Raw genomic sequence first — 25,419 nt, forward strand, 5'->3', positions numbered from 1 at the left:
CAGAGACGGCTAACAGACAGTTTTCCATTAAGATTAGCTGCAACATTGACAGAATATATTCTGCCTGCATCTATAAATTGCCTGCATCTTCTCTGGTACTTTACAATAAGGCTCATGTTTTAGAAATCAGAGCCAGGAAATGACAAGGGTCACCCCCTGGCATGCATGAAAATGGAAATGAGTCTCCTTCTCTCCATATTTTAATAAGAAATGTGAAATAAGCACAGAATAATTAGTTTTTAAAAATCCACCTTCTTCTTTAACTATCAGGATAAGTTGTTGGATGTCAGTGTGATAAGGATGTTCTGAAGCTGCTACAATTAGGATGAGAATATGTTCTGCACACTCTATTGATTGAGCTCTTAACCTGAAACTGACTTTAGTGAAGAAATAAAACAACACCGCTTTGGTGTACACCTATAATTTTACCAGCACAGTATGGATTAGTTAATGGTGACCTATTATACTTGATTGAACAGTTTAGGATAGATCTATAAGCTATACAAAAAATGCTCATTACTTTTTTTTGCACCAAATCATTCTTAGATAATGAGATTTTAGTCTGCTCAGTCCTGTCTATTTTCATCTTTTTTCAGAATGATCAACTGTAGAACCTCTTATCGCTTTAAATTTAAAAAGCTGCCACGCCACACCCCTCAGATTCAACATTTACACTCGCATGTGAAAATGGCTGCAAACAGATGCACAAGTATATAGTCATACATCTTTGAAAAGCAGAAGTAGAGCCTCCTGCACAATCAACAAGAATGCAGCAAGTGGTTTCTGGATGGTAAGTCAAAAACAAAACACTTGTCTTTTTCCAGCAGCCATCGTAGAGCTCATTTAGAACTAAAACCAGCTGACCAAATGTACTGGACGTCAGCTTAGTTTGCTAGGTAGTTTGCTAGCAGCTTTGCTGGGGTTGCTAGGTGACCGGCAGAACCTGCCGATTGTGACGTTACATTATGGTTGTTTTTCAAACGGCTCACATTCCAAACACCAAAAATCTTACGTTATTGATAAAGAAAATAGCTCTTTTTTTTTAAGGATGTGGACTATTGCTAAAAGCAGTAGAAACCCAAATGGAAGTAGAAAAATCTACAAAATGTGAATTTTGCAAATCACATTCCCTTTAAAGAAATGTTTGCTTTAACAAGCACAAATATCAGTAGAAACTAAGTTTTTTTTTTTTGAAGTAGTTCTGCAATAGAGCCAGAACCCGAGTATGACTTTCTTCAGTTCATCTACAGTGCATTGACTGCAGCCTTCAGAGTAAATTATGCACCACAATCAACAACACAAAGCATCTAATGGTAGACCTATGGTAGCATCCAAACACCTAAAGCCCATCACACAGCTTAATCAGTTCAGATCTGTGCTTTAAAATTCAGATATGCACTCTTTTGCATTGCAAATGTCAGGAAACCTCCCTCCCTCCCAATCAAGAAGACACGTACTGGCAGAAGATGCTGTAAATGTAATTTTGACAGTGGGGGTAATGTTGGGGTGCAACATGTTGTTAGCAGAGAACAGGAAGTAAGAGCAGCGTGCGGTGCCCGAATGCACCCTTGTTTAGCAGTCCTCGGGCTTTGATCAACAACCTGCTCAATTACCACAGCTTATCTCTCAGGCGACGTCTCCAGGCAACTGAAGTCTGTCAGCAGAGGGGGTGGCGTCGAGCGGACAAAACGCACTCTGGAGGCCTCCTGTCAGAAGACTGTTGATGGAGGCACACTTGAATTCTTCAGAAAAAAAGAAAGTGAGAGAGAGAATGAAGCAAGGGGGGAAAAGAAATAGACCTTTTATTCTCTCTCTATGTAAACCTTTTTACTGGCTGAACAAATTACATGTAGTTTTCTCCCATCAAGACATCCTGCGCCTTTTCATTTAGCCGCGTGGCTTCAAAATACAGTCCAGTCATTAAGTGAAGCGAATAACAGATGAACCTGGCTCGCTTCACTTCCCCATCTCCCGTAAAAGCTTCTACAAGAGCGCCGGGCAGAGATTTAGAGATGTGTATGTTTTCCAAAATTTGTCTAAGCTGCCTTAGATGTTCTGCCTAGACAAAGATAAAGCAATTACATCAGCTTTTAGTGCGCAATTAAAGTTCTTTGTCTTGTCTTTATGTTCCTAGAAAATATCGGCAGTTTGCTTTCATTCAGGAAAATCATTGATAGTTACTCAGTTACGGACATAGAGACCTGGAAACTGCCCAGTTCGACCACAGTCTGGTGCCAGTTAGCGCCAGATTGTCTGTTGGTGCCGATGGTCATAAAGAACCTTGTTCAAGGGCATTTTAACTCTCTGTAAAGTAACATTAAAGCAAGTTTTGTTTATTTCTGGCTTCAGATTTTCCACAGACAAGAGCTTAGAGTTCACATTTTCCCCCTAGCCAGTGGTCCTACTTTTATTCCTTCTCTTTTTATCAAAACATATAAAAGGGCAGGATTTTTTTCAGTTTGCTGTACAATTCTGGATACCCAGAACACTAGCTGAATTCTGTAAGTAATTTCATTTTTGTTTATGTTTTGCACCCATTGTGACCTGCAATGCTCTGTTGGATTTCGAGCCTTTCTCTGTTCTCACTGGCAATTGACAATTATTAATCAATCACAAACACAATACAAGCAACCTTTCATTCATAATCTAAGCCAAACCTGGGCATTGTACGGCCCCCGGGCCGCATACGGCCCTTTGATTGACTCTGACCGGCCCGTGTAACGTTAATTGGAAATTACAAAATAAACATATTTTCTTATTTTACCTGATGCATGGACTGAAGCTGCATTGCTTTTATTTTGAAGTTGTTTTTTATTTACGTACATGATGACGCAAAACGTATATTGAGGCATGTGCGTGATTTGATCGTTGTCACTAGCAAGTCACAAGAGGACTTTAGCCCTCAGAAATGTCTGCTCATGCTAAAAAAAGAAAGGTAGATGCCGAATGCAGGGTTTTCAACAAAAATTGGACTGCTAAGTATTTATTTACTGAAGTGAGAGGTAAAGCCGTGTGTTTAGTTTGCGGGGAGCAGATCCCCGTGTTTAAGGACTACAATTTGAGTCGGCATTACGAGACAAAACACGGGGAGAAATACAAGAACGTGACTGATGCTGAAAGGGCGCGGACATCGGAAGCTTTGCTAGCTAAATTGCAAAAGCAGCAAGGCTTTTTTACCAAGCTTCACACATCCAGGGATGCAGCAACCAAGACCAGCTTTGTGATAGCTCACAAAATCGCTAAAACCAGTAAGCCATTCTCGGAGGGGGAGTTTATCAAAGAGTGCTTGGTGGACTCTGCAGCTTTAATATGCCCTGAAAAAAAAGAAGAATTTGAGAAAGTCCCGCTCTCCAGGCGAACCGTGACGAGAAGGGTCGAGGACATATCGTGCAATCTGGAGCTTCAGCTGCAACGTGAAGTGGCAAATTTTGACTTTTTCTCCTTGGCTTTGGATGAAAGCTGTGATGTCCGTGACACAGCCCAGTTACTTGTATTTGTCCGCGGGATAACGCCGGACTTCAAGATTACGGAGGAGCTGGCAGCAATGCGGTCGATGAAAGGAACAACTACAGGGAGCGATCTCTTCATGGAGGTGAATGCGTGCATGGACACACTGGGATTGAAATGGGACAGACTGGCAGGTGTCACAACGGACGGTTGTCCAAATTTTACAGGGAAAAATGTGGGACTTTTAAAACGTATGCAAGATAAAGTGGCTGAAATCGACGCAGATCAGGAATTAATTGTTTTGTGAAATTCGCTTGAATAAATTACATTTTTTGGAAGGCAACCTCATGTTTTCATTGCTTAATTATAACATGTACTCTTACCAGCTTGTCTAAACAATGCTATTTACTGCTTTTTACAAAGAAGTACAGTTCATATTATGCAGAATTGAGATCAGCCTTTTGGCCGGCCCTCCACAATATTTTCTGTTTCTCATGTGGCTCCATGGAAAAAATAATTGCCCACCCCTGATCTAAGCAGTAGTGCCACAAATAGCAAACTGCAACTTATTGAAAAGTCTCATGAAAAAATAATTTAACTCATCATTTCTAACTCGAAACAATTTTCAAGAATAGGTTGTTTTGTATTGACACCAACTGGGCAAATAGTAAACAACATAAAATGATGTCTGTTCAAACCTGGATGATGAGGTGACTTGCAGGTGAAAAAGAAGAATTTAATCTTCCAAAGGATGTTAGGGATATAGAAGGAAGAATTGCTTTTGGGGTCCCTCTGTATCTGATGAAAGGTCAGTGTGTTACCTCAAAAATGACCTTTGCAGCATTGAACCAAGGGATGTTGTCTGTCTTGTCTTTGCATGTAGAGTCAGACCACAGAACTGGAACCATGGAGTCTGCTCCCTCTATTGAGGCATGACACTTTTTTGCCTCCCTGGGGAAACAACTCTGGGATCTGAATGGAAGAGCTGATCAACTGTCAAAACCTTGGATTTGGTAGAGCAGTGTGGCATTTGACCTCGCCATGGAACAGTGGACCAGACCTTTACCACTGAGTAGTTGCTGAGTTTCCTCCATTGGGTGAAGGAAACGTTTACAATGTCAGTCATGAGTTTAGTGCATCTGCTGAATCAGTAGGTTGGGATCCACAACTATCAGAGTAGACTTACATAAAATCATTACGTCTTTGCTTTCTTTAAATTCAAATATTTGTAGAACTCACTAACAAGTGAATGAAATCTTCAGGATGTAAAACCACCATTAAAGTGTCCCTTAGATTATAAAAAACTAAAGACTGAGAGGTTGTGGCTTACAGTTGTCTCTTTAATTTCACGCCTGCTAGTTTAGTAGACTTGGTTCAATTAGGGACCAAAATTGCAACATTTGTTATATTTTCACACTGAAATGTGTCTAATGATCTAAACCAGGGGTCTCAAACTCCAGGCCTCGAGGGCTGTAGTTTTTAGATGTACCATAGGTACAAAACACTGGAATGAAATGACTTAATGACCTCCTCCTTGTGTAGATCAGTTTTCCAGAGCCTTAATGACCTAATTATTTTGTTCAGGTGTGGTGCAGCAGAGGCACATCTAAAAGTTGCAGGACTGCGGCCCTCGAGGACTGGAGTTTGAGACCTCTGATCTAAACCCTTTGAAAAATCTATTTGCACCTTCTCACTTGTGGGGGCGCTGCATCAAATACCACAGAAGGGAGCAACGCTACAACCTCCGAAGAAGACATGACCACAACTTCCTTTATCATAAAAAGTAAACAAAAATGAAATGACATCAGATTTTTGCAGTTGTAGGAATTCTCTTGTTTTTGATAAAAGATGACAGGTGTTCTCCTGCTAGTGTAGACTCTCACATTTGTTTTGGTTGTATTTACATTTGCATTTGGAGTGGTCTCCGATCCGCTTGCATCCACATATGCATTTGAACTGCACCAGAGTTCACTTTAATCAAACCGAGACCTAGGGTTTTAGGCGGAGCAGAGTTTGATTACACATTCTCACCTTCCCAAATGAACCAAACGTTCTAGACAAACAAACTGCAGCTTGATTAAAGTGGACTAAGCAGGGCGGCTGTGAATGTAACCCTAGTCTAAATTGTTGCATTTGTCGGTGATTTCTGTTTCACCTTGAAATCTATGACTTTCCATAGCCACAGAATCAGTTTGTCATGCAAATAATTGACATGTCTAGAATCTCATCCTCACCACCCAGCACATATAAGACCGTCGCAGACCTCCGTTCACAAGTGGCAGAGGGCTCAACGTAGCGGTAACATCCTCTGGCTACTCTGAGCTGAACCTGGACAAGTCTCAGAAGACTAGTTTCAGCTGCCTGACTTTATCCTGCTTACAGGCCTGGATCACAGCTTTACTGTGATATTACCTTGTCAAGGTCTGACTATAAAGAGTTCCTACATGTAAAATTATTTGGGTGGCTAGGGCATCAATTTAAGAAACCTTGTTTTGCTGCAGACTCTTCTTTTATGGAGAAAAGTGTTGCAGGTTTTCAGAAACTGCTGAAAGTTTAATTATTCCATCTGTCATGGGAAGACTTTGGGTTTCCTCAGGATGGGCCATAAATGTGTTTTTTTCTCTGACCTGGACATCTTAAATAAGATCTTAGTTGGTAATGGATGAATGGAAAAACGTGCAAAATGTTTTGGAGTCGAAACGTTTTCTTAATTTAACAGATGTACATGTACTGTAAGTCACAGGGTAAATACCACTGAAGTATCTTCTCACAAAAATTCATATGAAGGGAGTTGGATTTTTCTCTGGAAAAATGCAAGTTATCAGAGTATGGGTTATTAAAGTCATGAATAGACACCTGTTACTCTATTTTTACTTTAAGATGGAGAGTCTACATTATGCTACTTAGAGCTCATATGTAAAATGTAGGAATGAGTCATTTTCTCTTTGTTCTTTTAGTGTAAATTTTAAGGTTTGATGAGGCACTGCAACAATCAAACCCTTCAAGCCCACCTAACAAGCTGAGCAAGTGTCATCGTGTCCTGGAGCAGACTGTTCTCCTCGCCATACAGGTGTGATCCCATCAGTGTTTCTGCGAGAATGAGAGGCGGCAGAGTGCAGAAGGTGTGAAGGCACAGACAGTGTTTGTCTACAGTTTGCGACTGAGCAGGAAATTCTGCTCTGTAGGTTTTTATTTCCATCTGAAATGTTCGGCATTTGGTTTATGGGTTAAAAACTTCAATTAAAAAAAGAAAAACTTAAGTATTATTAAGCTACTAGGTTAAAAAATGAAGGTTAAACATAACTGTGAGGATTTTTTTTTTAAATCTGATCAATAACAGCTTTAGCCTTTGTCTCAGAAATGAATGAATTCCAGTCTGGGCTGTCTGGGTGAATCTGAAAGCGCATTTTCTCTTTGCAGTTTTGTTCCCTCAGGCAAAACTCAAACAGCTTTTTCTTCACCCAAATAGAGATGTCTGGGTGACAGAAAGCAGTCAATTTTTTCCATTTGTTTGGCACAATAGTAAAGACAGTAACCAGCCTACACTTTGATCATCTGCTCTAGATGTTGCAGTCATTGCCAATTTAATCATCTTTTTTCTTTACCTGCATTCTTTTTTTGAGTTCCTATTTTAAGGCATCAACAAACAATATATAAAGATACTTTTTTAAAAACAAGAACTGGGTACAGACCACAGCAAGATATTTGCATGTAAATAATTTACGCATCTGCTTGGAAATTACACCAGAAGAAGTTTCTAACTTGTGTAAATTCACAGTTCTGGTTCTTTCATTGGACTTTCCCATGTTCTGAGTTTTGGTCAATCTAATGGGAGTTTTTTGTATGAAACTATCAGATGCAGACAGTTATGAATATGACAGGAGAGCATAATCTACAGTGCATATGTCCTGCTTTTTTAAATCAAAGTTTTTTAATCATTCCACCTTGAAAATATGTAAATAATAGCTTATAATCAGAATTGTTGCAGCACAATGAGATGTTTGATCAACGTCACCTGCGTCAGCCCAGTTCGCCATACTTCAACTTTAGCTCGGTTAAGGACGTAAAGTGCAAACTTTTCTTTAAATAAAATCTGATGAAGCAGTGTTGGATATGGAGAAATGTGAAAACGCAGTGTGAAAAGAAACAATGCAGGGACGGAACAAAAATATGCAAGTGTAAATCAGTTTCAGTGTGAGAAGTGAGAAAAGCTGCAGGCATTCGGTAGAGCCACTGCGAGTGTACAAACATGTGCCTGTGTCAACGAGCGAATGAGTGATTAAGTGTATAAGTCAAAGGGGGAAGAGGTGAGTTTAGTAGATGTGTATGTGGGTGAGGAGGACGAGAGGGAGGCACCAGCAGGCCCAGTGACTTTCCCACTGACTCATTAGGTGGGTAATTAAAGCACAAAGCTTTGGCCCCAGGGCTCCACAGAGCTGCACTCTGAGCTACAGCTGCTAATGATGGCGTTCTGGACCTCAGAGAGATGAAGTAAGAGAAAGAGAGAGAGGCGAAGACGGAGGCAAGGAAACATAGATTAGTTCTCACAGTGGGAGCATCGGCGGCTCTTCACACTGAGCGGGTTGAAAAGGGCGAAGAGTCGATGCTGTTCGGGATGAAGTGTCTCTTTTTTTATTTTCCATCGTAATGTATAGTCTAACGACGGGGTGCAACACAGATGTGTTCAACACAGCTCCCTTCTCTTAATTATGTGTAAATAACCTAGATCAATTCAGCTTTAATTTCAGTTTTGTGCTAAATTAGATAACACTAATATAGATAATAACCGTAATGACGTCAGTTGGCAGAATTAAAAACTAATTTAAAGACCCAGTTTCCCTTGTTCTCACCCTCTTCTGTGCGAGATTTTCTCTGTTGTTAATTTCCGTCTGGAAATTCATGCTGCAGGACAACTTTAATGGAATTTCCATGAGCTTATTTAAGAGTTTCAGCGCAATGAAATTCAAAGGAAATCACTGTGCATACAATATGAATATCCATTTACATCATCACATGTCTTAGTGAGGAATTGCATTAGAAGGATCAATTTATGTTAAATTGTAACTGGACTTCACTCTTATGTTTATGGTTCTTTTGAACATGTTCTCCCTTGTGGAGTTGCGTTGTTTTATTTTCTCATTGTATGGATCAGCTGTGGGTTTAAATCTTACTTTCTTTTACCAGTAGTACTAAAAAAATATCTATATTAATTATATTGTTTATCAATGCATGTCTGTGTTTGAATTGTTCACTCTGTGCATCTCTACATGCCACCACTCTAGTAGTGGATAAGAGCAGGCAACTGTTTTTGCATTTCTAATGCTGCTTCAGTGACGTAGTTAATTACAGTTATGAGCTGATTACGCTCAAGTATCTGAAAGAATTGTATGATATAAATCTTTTAGCTGTTATAGTTTGCATTAATGCATCCACTATTATCACAAGTCATAAATCTCTTTTTAATTTTAAATATGTTAAAATTTTGGATTATTTAAATGTATGCATCCATTATGTCATGCTTTTCTGCATGATATCTTTCTATCTAAGGAATTAGGCTGCAATTAAAAGAATATCGAGAACAGGAAGCGAAAATGTCGGTAATTCATGGCAACTTTAAGCTTTTCTAACAAACCTGTGAAAACAATCTGCTTGCAGAGCTTACCTTGCTGCTGTTGTTTTAGGATATTTGAATATTTTTTTGTTGCATTATCCATAACCAGCTCCATTAGCAGAAAATACATTTAATGAGCTTCAAAAATACAGATTTAACAACTTACTTAAAACCAGTTACCTATAACTGTTATAATTTTTTCTGTATTAGCTACTTTGTAAATTGATTTAAAATACTTTAATTTGACCAACATGTTGCTTTTTACTGGAAGTAACATAAATATTTTGGAGTGACCAAACCTGATGCCCATTTTTAATACAATAGAGAATCAGTGAAGGGATCCTTCCAGCCTTCCAGCCTCAAAGATGCGCAGCTCATCACTAAACATAACTTTCAAAATACCAGCAGGAACTTTAAAGAGCTGGCAAAACATTAAGGTTTGAGGGATTCATTTTAAAGATTCTGTTTTTTAAAAAAAAAAAAAAATTGTAAATTGATTGTTTTACTAGTTATGTTTTGATAAATGCCTATCTCATTTTGAGAAACAAACTTGTTTTTTGAATGAAAATAACATTAAATCGAAATTCTGTCAAGAATGTCAATAGCTTTGGCTGAAAGCCACTAACTTACAGGCTGGAGCAACAACAAAAGAAACAAAAAGCAACAAGATAAGTTTATCAACAAGTTATCACTTAAGTTACAAAGTGAGTTAAATTAATAAGAATGTTAGAGACCCTGGTTTTTACAATTTATGTAAGCCTTACATTTTTTAATCTTTTCAGAAGGTCTACAGATGTCTTAACTTTTTGAATCAACTCCATTTAGTAACATTAAAATGTCTGGAATGTGGAGCTTTTTCTTTAATGCCATTTATTTTCTTATTAGTCAAAACTCGAGCAGTTGGTTCTGGTCTTTTCACCTGTTTAAAATGTTCAACTTTTGACATTTTGTTATTGTCAATGTAACCCTGTCCGTGTGAGGTGACACCTCGCTGTTCCTTAGACTCTGTGTTGTTTTCTTTGAGGGTTGTTGTCGGAAGGAAACTTGAGGCAGGAATCGGGCACACGGCGGTTGAGATCGTGGTTCAGACCGTTTATTCGGACCACTCGACAGCGCAGCGGCTTTTTTGTAAAAAAGCAGACGTTAGTTATTTTTCAAGTTCTTTGATTTAATGAAATGCACCTGAAATATCCAAAATGTATAGCATTTATTTCTAAATTCATGGAGACGTTTTTGCAGGATGAGATGGGATGAAATGAGGGTTATTTGCGGCGTAGTAAATTTTGTCACACTGGCTTATCAGAAATGTGATGCATCTGTAAAAGCTTCAGCTGCAGACTCAGTGGAGATAATAGACATTAACACCAGAAAATGCATGAAATAAACCTTACAATGGGAATTAGTAGAGCATGTGCATCGTATCCAGAGATTGTAGTCCTTGATGTGCTTGTTCTGGGTTCAATTCCCAGTCTCTGACCATTTGCTAAATGTCGTCTCCTTCACTCAATTTTCTTTCAAATTACTGTTAAATTACTGCCTAAATAAACTTAGGATGGCTCAGTAAACATTGGTTTCAACTCACACGGATTTTTCATTTCACCATCACAGTTCTGATATCTTTCTCCTATTTGAGCCACTATCTTGACACTAAAGACGAGAGATGATAGAAAAATACAGAAAACTTGTCTCTCACTTATGGAGGCAGAAAAAGAGGTTAAGAGCTGAAGAGACCCTTCAAAGATTTTGCTCTTCTCAACTCAGTGGGGAATGGTTGTAGGCTTTTTTTTTATGTCTTCTTATATATATTTTTTTATTTTTATGGCGGGAAGAAGCAGAACGAGTCAGGAGTGAAAGCTGCAGAGACGAACAGATTTCCCGCTGAGAGCAGAGGCTGAAAAATAGGCTAAATGTACCGAGGAGCCATGTGGATAAAGTCCAGACGGGTGAGAGGAATCAGAACTGAAGAAAGGCAGGAGGAAAAAAAAGAAAAGAAGGAGCTTACAGACAAGTCACTGGTATTTCCATTTTGAGCCTGTATGAAGGCTAATGACTAAAGACGGGCTGCTGAGACAGAGCGAGGTTCCTGCAGGTGGTCCTCACAAGAGTGGAGAGCTCCTGGGGAGACTAAGGCCATTTTAATTGGACACTGAATAACGATATGACTGCCTCACAGAGAGATAGCAGGATGGTGCCTTCAGTTCCAAAGGGCCAATTATAGCATATTCATGTTGAATAGCCTTTATTAAGGATTTGTGAAGGAGCAAAGATTAGCATCAGGTTTGTTTTCGCTAATTTTTATTTCATTTTACTCTATGAGGCGGTGTGCCGGAGTGTCAATACAATCACTGTCAAAAACTGTTAAGTACCAAATTAAGCCGGAAAGAATGGTCTAATTTCAGCATGATCTTTCACATATACAGTATGAGTATTATCAGCAGGAGGTAAGTACAGTATTCAGTCTTAGTTATGTCAAAATGCTCTGTTACTTCTGACTAGAGTAGCTGCTCCTCTGCATTGAGAGCAGAAAGCTTCTGCGGAACCATCTCTGACGGATATATATATATCTATATATATATATACCAATGATAGAAAGGCACCAGCAAGGATAAACAGGTGTAAATATAAACACAATACAGTCAGAAACCTATTTGATGCAGTACAAACTGATATCATACAAAATAATGCAACATATAATACCTCTTCCACACAACACATAAAATAAGGGTAGGATGCTAACGGGCTAATAGGTGTCAGTCGTTTTGTGCCGAAGTGAGAACGCTCATTACAGTGAAAAATCATGATTATTGATTTAGGTTTTTCACCTATATTGATGCAGCCTTGCCCTCTTTTACTTTTGGATTCATGAACTGGAAACTGTGGATGTTCATTTAAAGGGTTTAAAGTGTCGGACTTTATTAATTCAAGTCATAAGATGAACATTCACATGAACCAAGGGCAAAAGGGCACATTTTACATATTTAATGCGATTAACAGTTATGAATTAAGAGTGTTTAAAAGCTTTTCAAGTGGTTAATTATTTGCAGTGTTAAAGGTCATGCTGCTTTCCTACCAGATATAAATTTGTGTCCAACTCCTGTAGCGGCACATTTTTTTTTCTCTCCCTGAACTTCTTATTATTGAAAAGTAAATAAATCACTCTGTTCCCTGTAAGAGCATGAACGCATCAGCTGCTAATGGAGTCGTTAGTATTATAAGAAACAAACAGTTCTTTAATCTTGATGAGACAAGGCAATCTAACCAAATAGATGTGTCAGAAAGGGGCAGCAGGATCAAAAATCAGTTGCAGTGGGTGGATAGATAATATATGCTGGTCTGTCCCCCCCCACCATTCCCACCATGCAAATGTGTTTGAACCGTTTCTCCCGGAGGCGGCGCGTTGTGTGTGTGCAGTGTGATTGCAGAGCTCCAGCGCTTCAATCCTTTAGCTTATTAATTTCATATTTACTCATTTATTTTTAAATGGGATGAGTGATGGAAATGCGTCAGGCTGCAGCTCAGAGGTGCTTACATGGCAGACGGGTTTATGTAGGGAAGAGAGCCAGTGTCAGATTCAGGGATTCAATTCAAAGATACGTTTTTTTTCTTCTTCTTTTATTATTCATGGAAAGCAAGAATAATCCTCGGGAAAGTTGACTGAGCATGGTATGCTACTGTGGCCCCCAATGTTGAAGTTTTGCTTATTCTGCTAGAAACCCGGGCAGGCAGTTTTATTCATCCTAGACACCTGCAAAACTGTACAAAAGATTTGAACCACTGTACTATACAAAGCATTGTACTTTGTAAAAGAGACTTTCTTCAGTAGTTCTTCAACATTTCTGAAGGTTTTTTCTGATTTATTTCCTCCAGTTTTTCTTTTTTGCTTATCATTTCCAAACATCTGAAATATTTTAACCTTTAAATCAATAATCCAGTTTGAACCCCAAATTGTGTCCTGGTTTTTGGATCTTAGTCACAAAGCAAGTCAATTGTGAAATGGCAGGTTATTTGATTAATGTAAAAAATTGCTGCTGTCTGGCAGACGTCTCATTGCATTTCCTGTTTACCTTTTGAATTAGGCAACTAAGGACTGATGACAGTTTTCTGCACCTTCAAATCAAGTATTATTGTTGCTGCATTTGGGTAACTGCTTGGATTTCATAATAATTCATGTATTTTGGTTTTCTTTTCTTGTCTTTTCTTTGTTTCAATGCAAATGCATTTCTAACTTAAATATAAATCAGAAATAGAGGGATTTGCCTCACCTCTTTTTCCTTGGAGCTTTAGGATACACAATTATCTGATGTAAAATAAAATCATTTATATTCATCTCAGTGCACTGGTAACCACTTCCACAGTATTGACTTTGTGGTGATGGTATTTGAATGTAGATAGCATGAAAATCTAGACTTGCATTGAAATATTGCTGCATCTAAATACTCAAATCTAGAAAATTTTAGTATTTGTGAAAAAGAGACTGATTACCTGCAGAAACTTTTCTTTTAATTGGACACAGAAGTTATCAGAAATCAAATTTATCAAAAGCCACTTTGCTCAGGTTTATTTGTCTTCAACAAAGTAATGACCATGTTGGATATAGATGCTCAGAATATTAATGATTTTGGTGTCCTGGTTTGGCTTTACAAAATACTGATTGCTGTCTCAGAAAGGCCTACCATAAAAACACAAATAAACCCAAGTTTGTAATTTAATTGATTAATGAAACCACATAAAGTGTGGGGTTTATCTAGAGACTCATAAAAATATTGCTGCTGCAGCTGCTTTTGTGATGCGTCAGGTAAATGTTTGGACAAAAGTGGAAGGTGAGCATCAGAGAAGTCATTTGAGCAGCTGTTTTCTTATTCTGCCCTTTAGTTGAACCCTTCTGTTGCATATTCAAACCATTTTCATCTTCATTAGAAAATCGACTTGCACAGATGCCTACAAAATGTTTGCTAACGGTTTTCTTTTCTTTTTATAATTTGCATCTAATTATCCACCTTTTTCTGCTCTTTGATGTTTTCACTTGTGCAGATTTAGGAAAGGGATAACAATGAATCTGACCTTCAGCTTGATGTTCATAAAACACAAATAAGTCTTCCAATAAGAAGAATTTTGAACTTAGGTCTAGTTTTTGGTTAATAACAGTGAATTACAAATGTGCATGTCTGATGTTTAAAGTGATAAAACGGCTCAGGATCATAAAGCGCATTTGCTAATTTGTACCCTAATATGCACCAATGTTTTGTCCTTTTATCTATTTCAACTTTTTATATTCTACCTGTAAACAAACCATTTGCTTTTCCATTTGTACTTAGTTGCTTATTACGTTTGTCTGTGTGGTTAAGTATTTTCACAGTTTTAAAAATATTTTGCAAATGCTGTAATTTTTGAAACAACACAATGTTGTGAAAAAAGGATTTACCTCTTTTGTTTCCTTTTTCTTTTTGCTTTTCTGACATACTTACATGTTTCATCTCACCAAACAAATGTTATTGTTAAGCGAAGATAACCAGAAGTACAACATGTAGTTTTACATTTAGATTTTATTTATTAAGGTTAAAATAATGATCAGAACAGAATAACCTCTACAAACAAGACGATATGATCTGATAGTTTGTGACAACTTTCAACGAGTCTTGGAGGAATCATGCTCCTGTTTTCTAACTTAGCTGCTCTTGAGCTTAAAGTCTCTAATTGATAAATGGACATTTTCCACCAGGATTTTCTGACAGAGAGGCAAAGTCATGCTCCATTCAATAACTTCAAGTCATGGGGGATCAGATGATGTTTTATTTCTCTGTTATGTTAATGCCAGATGAAGTGGGACATGCCTTAACTGAGGTGAAAGAGGCCTGAATTTCTTTAGATCTTGTTCATTTTTGACCCCCAGAATGAGATGATACTAACAGTATTTATTGCAAGTCGGCAACTCCTTAGAAAGTTCATCTCTGTTCCGTGTTTTCTCCATTTGTGGATAATCGTTCTCATTGTGGTTCACTGGAGTTCTAAAGCTTTGTAAATGTCTTTGTAAGCCTTTCCAGACTGATATATAACTTTGTTTCTCATCTGCTTTTGCATTTCTTTAGGAATGATGTGTTGCTTTTTGGAAATCTTTTACCCTACTTCATCTTGTCACAGGTTTTATTAAGTGATTTCTTGATGCAAGGGAGGATGTAGCTTGTGAAATTTAACCAAAAATGTTCTAAATCATAATTGAAAAACTGAGTTAGTTATTTTGTCATATAGAACCTGGGTGGTTCAGATAGTGTTTCTTTTTGTCTGGTTCACTTGGGGAGGTGTGAACGAACAATCACACTATGATGCAGACAAAAAAGGTGAACTCGTGTCTGCCTAAAAACCTAGATCTCAGTTCGGTTGAAGTGAACTCTGATGGTGTTAAAATGCATATGTGGATGCCAAGTGGAGACTGCTCCAAAAGAAGGAAGTGGACTTTAGAGCATGGCATTCTGGGTAAAAAATAACCATTACAAATGCATGTGTGTAGGGCTGGAGGGAGAAATGGCATGTGGTGTTTTGCCAAAGACAAAAGAGAAATCCTACAACCGCTAAAATTTAATGCCACTCCATTTTTGTCAATTTTTTGTTGGTCTCTTGTCTTCTTCAGATGTTTTTGTGTCGTTTTCTTCTTGATGCAGTGCCATCACAGGTGAAGCAGGGAACAGTTTTTTTTAATTTTTTTTTAAGGGTTTGGTTTGTTTGACACCATGCAGTGAGAAAGAGAACCGCACCAGCTGAAAAATGTAACAAATGTTGCAATTTTGTTCCCCAAACAGAGTCTACCGGACTGTCAGGCATGAAAACGCCATAAATCATCAGCTGAAAACAGTTTGTTCAATGATCTTCAATGCTTACGTAAAAGACAATGACATTATGGATGAATGGATGGAATTAAGTTATTTTGACTTAAAATCTATAGTGGAGAAAATACAGTTTTGCTGCACTGTCAACTTACTGTTTGGCCCCCCGAAAAGCTTTTTTTTTCAACATATTATGAGCAAAACACCGAATTTTAAAATTGCTGGTTCATGGTGATGACAAAACATCGCCTAGGGGAAAGCATTGGCGTGGAGTTGGTACAAAGTGTCCCGTGACAGAACAAAACTACAAAGGGGTGGAATAGTGAGGGACAAAATTACCAGCACCCTCACAGTTTCGGATCAAAAGATAACTGCATATCACAGAGAGAAAATACATCCTGTTGGACACAGAAATCATTCTCTCTTTATTCATTCACTCAGACATCCCCTCTGTTTTGTCTCCTCCTCTCTGTTTAATGCTTGTGTCTGTTTGATGGCTTTGCACGAACACAAGTCTCCAGAAAACCAATTTGTTGGTTGACAGCCAGAAGACCTCCTCTCTACCCCTCCCTTCTTTTCCCTTTCTTTTCCATTATTTGGCCCGAAGTGATTTGTTTTTGTGAGTTTAGAGCTTTTCTCTGCTGATATGCACATGAATTTTCTTTCAAGGTAAACAAAAAAGATGGAGTGAAGTAATTGGGTGCCAGTTTGCCATGTAAGATTTACCAGGCTGACTCCCAGATCGACCAGAGGCTCCTCCAGTAGGTCTGAATGTATGCTGTTGAAAACAGCGCTGACACTTCCATGGACCAGCTAATTTACTCTCATCTGCACAAACAAAGCGATTCTCCTTGGATAACATGATTTTAGGGCAAAGTAAACATCCTTAGAACAGCATTCGATTCAGAGAAACTCAGCAGAAGGCGACACTTTGCTCTGGGGACAAAGATAAATAAACTTGTGTGATAAATAAATGTAGAGCTTGTGTATTTAAGGGCCTCTGGAAGAGATTATTAGGAGCTCACACAGTGATTAAAACTAAATCAAGAAGTCACCAGCGGGTGCATTCCCTCTGCCTAATTGAAACCATTCCTTATTTACTCATCTTAACCATCCGAGAGCCGGCAAATCAGTTTCATTTTCCACGTACAGTATCTACCACCTCAGGAATCCTTAGATGTGCAGGAGAATCCCTCGGGGAACAGGATGGGGTGTTCATGTCGAACCAAAAGGAAAGGAGACGGAAAGGAAAAGACGAAATCGCTGATCACAGAGGGATTAATTCCATTTCTGAAGGCAGGCAGCAGTGGAGGGAAGCAGGGTGAGAGGAAGGAGGATGATCAAGGGGGGAGAAGACGAACACATTTCACCCATTTCAGTGGCGGCCTATTTCTTTGTGTTAATTCCTCCATGCTTTTTAAGTTCTAAAGCTGCTGCATTGTGGCTCAGTAGGATAGAGTATGATTGAGAAATTTGGAGGAGTATTTTTAGCCGAAGAATTCGCTCAGCCCTGAGGGAACAGCATATGATTTCTCTTTCATGCTCTCACTTTGGTGGTTTCACCGTAAACCTCAGGATTTGTAGCCGTGGGGAGGAGTTCAGACTGAATCAGCTCTGTATCCACTGCACAGAAAAGCTGCCTCCTGATTGGCACAAGTACAGTTGTTCCAGATAACCTCGTCTCTTCAGCGTGGCTGTGTAAGTAAAACACCACTGTGTTATAGTCTGCAGTGTCACACAAATGAGTTTTAGTTGAGACTGCCTCAGAGGCACATGTAAGATGTGAGGAGAAAAAGGGTCAAAATAAGCTCATTTCCAAAGACCTACAGCTGTGATCACTAGATTACCGGATAAAAGAGAAATCAGGAAGAGATGAGCTAGGAAGAATGCTAATTATTATGTAATGCAAAAAGCTGCATATAGGAGATTAATGTGCCCCCCAAACTAAGCGTGTTAGCTTTCAGATTTGTTTAGCACATTTTAATTTGAACATTTTATGCATGGAAATATCCTATTTATGTTTTCATGACCCAGTTAAGCATAAAATGGTGACAAACAAGTCTAAAAAGTTTTCTGAGGAAAATATATTCCAAAAAGACCACTGAGTATTAAAAAATCCTATCCTGTTTCCAAAACACTTTTATTTCCTTTTTTGCAATTTACGATGTGTTGGGGTTCTTTATAACTTACAACATAATTTAATTCAACCTGCCACTCTGACACCGACCCTCCTTAGACAATCCATGTAACCCAGCCTGTTGGATCAAGCTCGGTTAGAAAGTTTGGAAATTGTTTAAGTTTTTTCTTTTAAGATAATATGACTACCAAAACCTTTGAACTCACCAGGTTCTTGAAACAAGATAGTGATGTGAATGATGAAGCAATTATGTCTTTTCACAATAATGAAAAGGTGGTACTAAAGACTAATTCACCAAAAACGACTTCAGCATTCAGTACAAGATCATCATAACTTTCTTTGCGTTTTCCAAGCAGGTTCCCCTGTCCCACACATCGATCTTTTGTTCCTTCAAGTTGATTGTGTCCATGTTTTGATCAAACAAAACTTTATGAATCATTAAATTTTCTGACATTAATCTGGATTAAGATCCAGCATGTTTACTACTAATTGCTGGTTTTCATGGCATCACCATGCCAGAGTAGACAGTTGTCTTGAATCTTGCCAGGGATCGTATGACACTCCTTATATGGTTGATGTTGCCAGTACACCTTTCTACCAGGTAACTAGTGCTTTATCTCACTGTTACTTCTGTTCTTGGAGATGATGATAATTTGGTGCATTCTGGGAGAGAACATCTGACTCAGCATCTCATGGTTTTGCCATTGAAAGATACCCTACCTAATGAATCACTCCAACTTCTGTTTGATTGCCATTAGCAAAGTTCCTAGCCTTTTACAGAGGTATTGAGAAGTTGATTGAATTTTGTTTTTATATTTTATACTATAAAAAACATCAGTCACCACCCACCTTCCAAAGGTCTCTGCTACTTTATGATTAGATAGATTCAACCTGGGGAACCCAACAACATAAAACTAGACTTGTCTTTGGTTCAAGCTCCTGTGGTTTGTAGCTTGGTGCAGAGAATTTGCACATTCCTCTTGTTCATGCATGAGATTTCACCAGGTAGTCTGATTTCATCTCAGCATGCCCAATATCATGCATGTTAGGTTAGTGACACATTTGATTAGGTGCATGTAGGGGTGTGCAAAGTTGCTTTTCTGGTGCATTGTGGCCATTGGACAGATTAGGGACCAGTCCAGGACGAACCCCTACAGCATCTCCTGACTACAGATGGGCAGCAGTGGGTATGCAAATCTGGTCGTTGGATTTCCTGTGGCCTTTATTGCCTCGTTGTTCTTGATTACTCCCATCTGTAAAGGAGTGAAAACAAAAACATGCCTTGTGAGCTCCGTGTTCAGAATTCACCATGTTTTCTGTGGCAAGTGCACAACTTTTTAACTTGAATGTAGTTATTTTTTAAATATACACTTTATTTCTTTAAAGTCGATGTCTTCTAAACTGGAAAACTATTTACCGGGTAACAACAGCATGTTGTACATCACCAAGTAGTAACATAAATATTCGCTGATATGTAGAAGGATTTTAAAGAAGTTTGCAACAAAGAGTTTTGTCGAAAAATACTCAAACACAAACAACAAAGATTTTAACATCTAATATTATCAGGAGAATAAATGAGGACTGGCTGACTGATCTATATTTGGAGCACGAATAGCTCGGGTTGCACCGTGGGAATAGAAAAATGCAGACTGAGCATGGACCTTTCACATAAAATGTTCAAGTTTGTTTATATAGACGCTTAAAAAACACTTTCCTAAAAAGAGGCCAGAGGCTGCTTTGTTACAGCTCGGCTGTTAAACATTTAGAGAAAACATTTATAACAAAAATATGACATTATGAGAATTGTAGGACTGAACAATGTGGTTTATTTGACTGTAGAAGTCTACAAGAGCTTGCACAGTTGCATTATCAGTCAGATTTAGCCATGTTTTTGCAGTCACTGACCTCCCACTGAACTTTAACACATTGACTTTTCTCATGCGTTGATACTTCTCATTCTGTATAGCCTCATTGACTCTAATTAGCCTTTGCGGTATTTTCCATGTCTTGTGACAGCGCGTAGAGACAACCAGACTTTCTCTTGCTGCCCTCCGCCCCCTCCTCTGTCCTCTCTCGCTCTACATCCAGCTCTTTGTCTTGGCCATCTCTCATGAGCCCCAGCTGTTTGGCCTGCAGTAAATGTTACCACATACAGCGAGCTGTGGGATCCCAGCCATCATGCTTCTGGGACGGAGACTAACAGCTCCCCATGTTTCATCTTTGTTTTGACCTCCTTTGTGGTTTCTCCACGATTGCTTTTCAATGTGCTTCTTCTTCCGAGCATTAGCTCGGTTTTCAGTTTCCTTCAATTTTTGAAACATAAGCATCACACCTTACTGTGCATTTTACTATATATCCAAATAAAAAAGCAGAAGCTGTGTGAGGTTTGACGTAAAAAAGGTGTTCATTGACTGACAAGGCCATCGTCAGCAGTTGTGCGCCATAGGTTTTCATCGTATGAGAAATACAAAACTTGTATAGGAATTGGATATGCTTGTCTTGTAAAGTGCTTTTAGGAAACATTTGTTGTTTGTTGATGCTGTATAGATAAACAGACTTAAGATGTCAATTAAACAATGTAGTTTTATTATAAACCTTCCCATGTGTTTGAACATTTTAATAAATATGGGAAGAAATCAGAATCTAATAATGCATTAAAGGATAGAATAAGCTGGTTTGACTAGAACCTCATTTTCTCCTACTAACATTTTAGGAGCAAATAGCTAATAGATGAAAACAACAAATATCACTTAAGAATTGTATTTTATGTGGAGTACTAATGATTACTAAGTACTAAGTACTAGTGATTTCCACTACTAGAGAGTGGAAATCGAGAAAATCCACTTTTCGAGTCAAGCTACCAGCTGGTTCACAGTGTTTTCTATTTTTCCCCCGAACTTTGAATTTCCAAGCAAGAACTTCAAAACAGAGAAAAGGAGAGAAGAGACACCTGCTGAAAAAAAAGAAGTTCAAACATGGAAGTTTAAGGTTCCCCACCAGTCTGACATTGGTTTCCACAGATAAATTAATTTTGGAATTTGCAGTAATTTCACCTTCAATTGTTTGTATCAAGTAAGTCAGTAAATCAAGGGTATATTGTGTGAAGAACTGCACACATCTGTTTTTCCCCTTTGAATTGATTGCAGCCCTAAACTGGTTTTGTTATTTCCTGAACTTTCTTTTTCCACTGCAAAAACTTGACACTCAGTGAAAACTGATTATTTCTTACAACCAGGTTTAGTCAGTTCCCATTAATTATTCTGTGAGCAAAACATAACCTTGACCTAATTCTTACCTTCCTGGTTTCTGGTTGTTAATAAATCAAAATTCAATGTTTAGCTCGTGTTTTTAGTGCTGATGCTGCCGATGAGAATGAATACAGATGACTGGAATGTAAAATGTTTCCAAATATGCTGCTTGTTTAATAAATAATTTATTACATTAATAAATTAAGCTGGGGTGTCTGCAGTAACACTAAATTTGATATAAATAAATTGATGTCTTATAAAAAAGCTGCAGAATGGAAACTCGTGTAGAGGTTACTGAAAACACAAAAGCGTGAAGAGAAAAAGATGAGAAGTTGTGTTAGGGAAAAACAAATGGATCCAACTATGTATGCATTTTTGTGTTGCAGTGAAAACAAACCTTAAAAGCAAACAAGGGCTTAAAATTAATACACTAAACAGGAAACGCAACATTCCTGGAAGAAATGTTGCTTTTACCTTTCCCTGGGAAAAATAAAAGAAATGATTTACAAAAGCAGAGATTGCTGCATTTAAGCAGAGAAGAACCAAATATTAACTACGACCACAACTGACAGATTTACTGTAGAAATTCAAACAGAGATCCATACATGATGAAGGTTTTCCATTTGTGCACCAAATATTGCTGCAAAGGACATTTTAAAGTCAGTCTCCATAATTCTTTCTCTTTGTTCTGGTTTTTCCAGGTGGGACCTCAACATTGCGTCTCTCATCGGTGCGGGAGCTGCCCGATCAGCTCCAGGAGCTTTACCAGCAGGGTTTCGTTCTTGCGGCCGTCCATCCATTTATCCATCCCTGTGGTCCGCAGTCCAACAGCCTGCAGCACCAGCTCTACCGGGCCATACTTGTCCGAATCAATGACGGGTAAGATAATAATTCCTGACCATTAAATAAGTTCTGCCCCAGGACAGGAATTAATATGTAATGAAAAAATATTATAAAAGCATCAGATTCTGGGCAGTGAATTGACTAAGAAGTGCAGACATTTGAATAGATTAGTAGGGGTATTTTTTTGTGGATGTTTTTTTTTATATGAATAAGTAAAATAATTTACTTCTTGAGCGGGTTTTTTTCTATTGTGTTGTTTGAATAAAGCCTAAAATGTGAAAAAGCTCCCTTAATACAAGTTATGCTTGGTGAGCATTCATAAAAGGAAAGAGATTAGTCTACACTACAAAATATTGCTGTCATGAATTGCTTTCATATATTTAAAAGTGAAACTTGTACAATTTACCTGACATGTTTTAGGTTTGTGGGATTTTCCTTCGTCTTTGGAACGTCCATCTCTGCATAAAGTTTTAAAGTTTTAATTTGTTTTGACACTGATGCATTGTGTCAAAATGATTTGTGAAAAGTCCAACTACTCAATCAAAGGTTAATTTTTAAATTGCTGTGCATTTTTGTAGTATGAGTGTGCGCAATCGTAAAAACCTGCTTAGATTCAATATTTGCAATTTTACATATGTTATATTTCCATGCATTCACACTCTGTATCCCAATAACATATTTGGCCAACTGGGTGGATTTTCACTCATCGATTTCTCATCTGAGGTAGATTTTGGTGTCCAAAGTAGTGAAGATCATTGAAATGTTATGATGAAAAAGAAAGTCAAGTGTCTGGAAAATGTTTACTTTTCTGTAAATGTATATTTTCAATATCCAGCAATGATTTTATAATTGTGTCTGTTATCTATATCATGCAAAAGTTAGTTTTAATTTAATTAACTAAACTATTCTATTAATATAAAGTTTTCAGACATCTGAAGGAAATAGTTCAGGGAAGAGACAATAGAGAATAAAGATAGAGAACATTTGAATGACTTTGATAAATGACTTAATTTGTCCATTTCTGGGATGAATTAATTTAACTGATGTCTCCTTCTGGGATGAAGTCCTTCACAGATGTACTTTTGTTCATTTTGTCATATTACAACCAAAGTTTTCAAAGTATTTTGTCAAGACTTCTTGAGATAAGCCAACCAAAAAGAAGTGCTCACATGTGAAGCGAAGCAAAATTATAATAATAGGCTACATTATAAATTTTTTTACTAAATAAATCTATAAAATGTAACAGCAATTTGTATTCAGCCCCTCTATATTAATATCAAGGCACCTTTGGCTGCAGTTATAGTTAAAACTTTTTTGGAGTTTCCCTCAACCAGATTACATATTAAAGATAAACATTTCTGCCTTTTCATTGAAAAAAAAAGCTTAACTTCTCTCAAAGATGGGGAGTGTCTGCAAACGTTAATGTTTAAGTCTTGCCACAGATTCTCAATTGTATTTCAGTCTAGAAATTGACTGGGGAAATCGAACACATTAATTTTCTTTGATCTACACTCCACTGCAGCCCTTCTGGTCAGTTACTGATCTATTGTTTTGCTAAGAATCATTGCTTCTCACATTTCATGAATGTTTTTTTTTTCTGTTGTTCAGTAAGAAAAATCCTCTTACAAAAGTCATTATACATATAAATATAGGTCCTATATATCAACTAAAAAGCTTCATAAGGTATCCTCTCTGTAGTTTTCAATAGCTCAGCATCTAATGTGCAATTTTTAAATGTAAATTGTGCAAACCAGTATATGTTTCATTCCAGGAGGGAATTTAGAAATGTATTTAATTTCATTTAAAAAAATTAAAGATCAATAAAAAATATCTCCTGCTTAATTCAATACATATCTTGTTATCAGACAGGCAAAAGGTGAAAACTGAAGTCAGAGCAGCCTCATTAGGGGAACATATTACACTAAACAACAGGCCTGCCCCTCGAGGCAAATATGTTTCTGAGGCCTCAGACATCTTAGCTGCACTCCTGGGAATAAGACCTTTGCAAGAACAAAATAATGAAGCCATTACAGTCACTTAGGACAGCATGTTGAGATTACTAATGTACCTTAATTGATGTCATTATGCAGAGAAGACTTGGTGGGAATCAAATCACAAATGGTCTAAAAATGTTATGCTGCCTGCTTGGTGTCTGACATTAGCCCCAGAATAATGACTGTGTTCAGAGCTGCTGTGTTACATATGAATAATTACTGCTTTATTAGTACCACGTGAATACAAAGATTGTCCTCATCCCTGTGAACAACCAGCAGAGGTCAGATGTTACTTCACAGCAACAGAACATCTGTTTGCAGCTCAGGCAGTGGTCCTGTCGACCATTTCAGTGTCAGAGTCACTGCCGTCCTTACAAATACGCTCTAATGCTCTGTTCAGGCATGATTTTAGGAATCAAGTGTGTGGCACTTTAATTTGGGACGGAAGTCAGGGAGAGAAAACATTGGTGCTACTAAAGGGCAGCAAGGTCATGTTTCTCCCTGATCAATATCTGTCTACACATTTGAAAGCCTGAGTGTAAAGTTAAAGACTACAATTTGTTTGAATGTCATGCATTTTCAGGAACTGAACTATAATAAGCAAATCAATTTAGATTTTAAGGAGAATATCCAATTTTTCTACGATGGATTAGCAACCTGCTTATGATGTACTCTCTCTCCTAATCACGGCCAGAGCTGAAAATTTACTTTTATTTAATTTTAGTATAAAGTATCGTTACTCTTACTTGAATAAAATTTCTGGATTTTCTACCCAATGAATGAAAAACAAACATATTTTAACCAAAAAATTCACCAGACACAGAAACACACTTGCAGTTTTTGTTAAAAGTTCATAAGTTTTCTATTAAAAGAAACAGATTTTTTGTCTTTTAAATACCAACATTCCCACTTAACTTTATATTTTGGTCTGTCTGATGTAATTTTTAAATATTAAATGATGGATTATTTGATCAGTTACTCAGAACTTGAGTAGACTTCTTACCAAATACTCTTTTACTTTTACTTGAGTAAAAATGTGTAGAAGTAGTGCTACTCTTACTACAGCAAATGTCGGCGGGTCCGGGAGTCGAACCCGCGACGGCCGCGCCAAGAACTCCAGGCCTCCAAACATGGGTCGCGCTGTCCCCTACGCCACCACGGCACGCCCGTTTTTACAGGTTTGACCAAGCTTGTGAAGCTATTGGTGCATTTTAGTGAGTTGTGCTGGTGCAGAGCTATCAAATAAATTTATTATGCAGTACATGTATGTCTGTGTAAAAGAATAAACATTTTAAGTCAATTCAGAACTGTTATCGGCTGA

At 37.8% G+C, this 25,419-nt stretch overlaps 1 protein-coding gene across 3 annotated transcripts in view; it reads left to right on the forward strand.

The window, feature by feature from the left end:
* The window catches only part of rftn1b (raftlin, lipid raft linker 1b), a 139,345-nt gene that overhangs the window by 37,091 nt on the left and 76,835 nt on the right, over window positions 1-25,419 (forward strand). For all 3 annotated transcript variants that reach the window (XM_028012631.1, XM_028012629.1, XM_028012630.1), the window contains exon 3: window positions 21,963-22,140. In XM_028012631.1, the coding sequence (XP_027868432.1) occupies window positions 21,963-22,140 (178 nt within the window). The remainder of the gene's footprint in view (window positions 1-21,962; window positions 22,141-25,419) is intronic.

This window comes from Xiphophorus couchianus, chromosome 3 (assembly GCF_001444195.1).
Source record: "Xiphophorus couchianus chromosome 3, X_couchianus-1.0, whole genome shotgun sequence".
Lineage (NCBI taxonomy): Eukaryota > Metazoa > Chordata > Actinopteri > Cyprinodontiformes > Poeciliidae > Xiphophorus > Xiphophorus couchianus.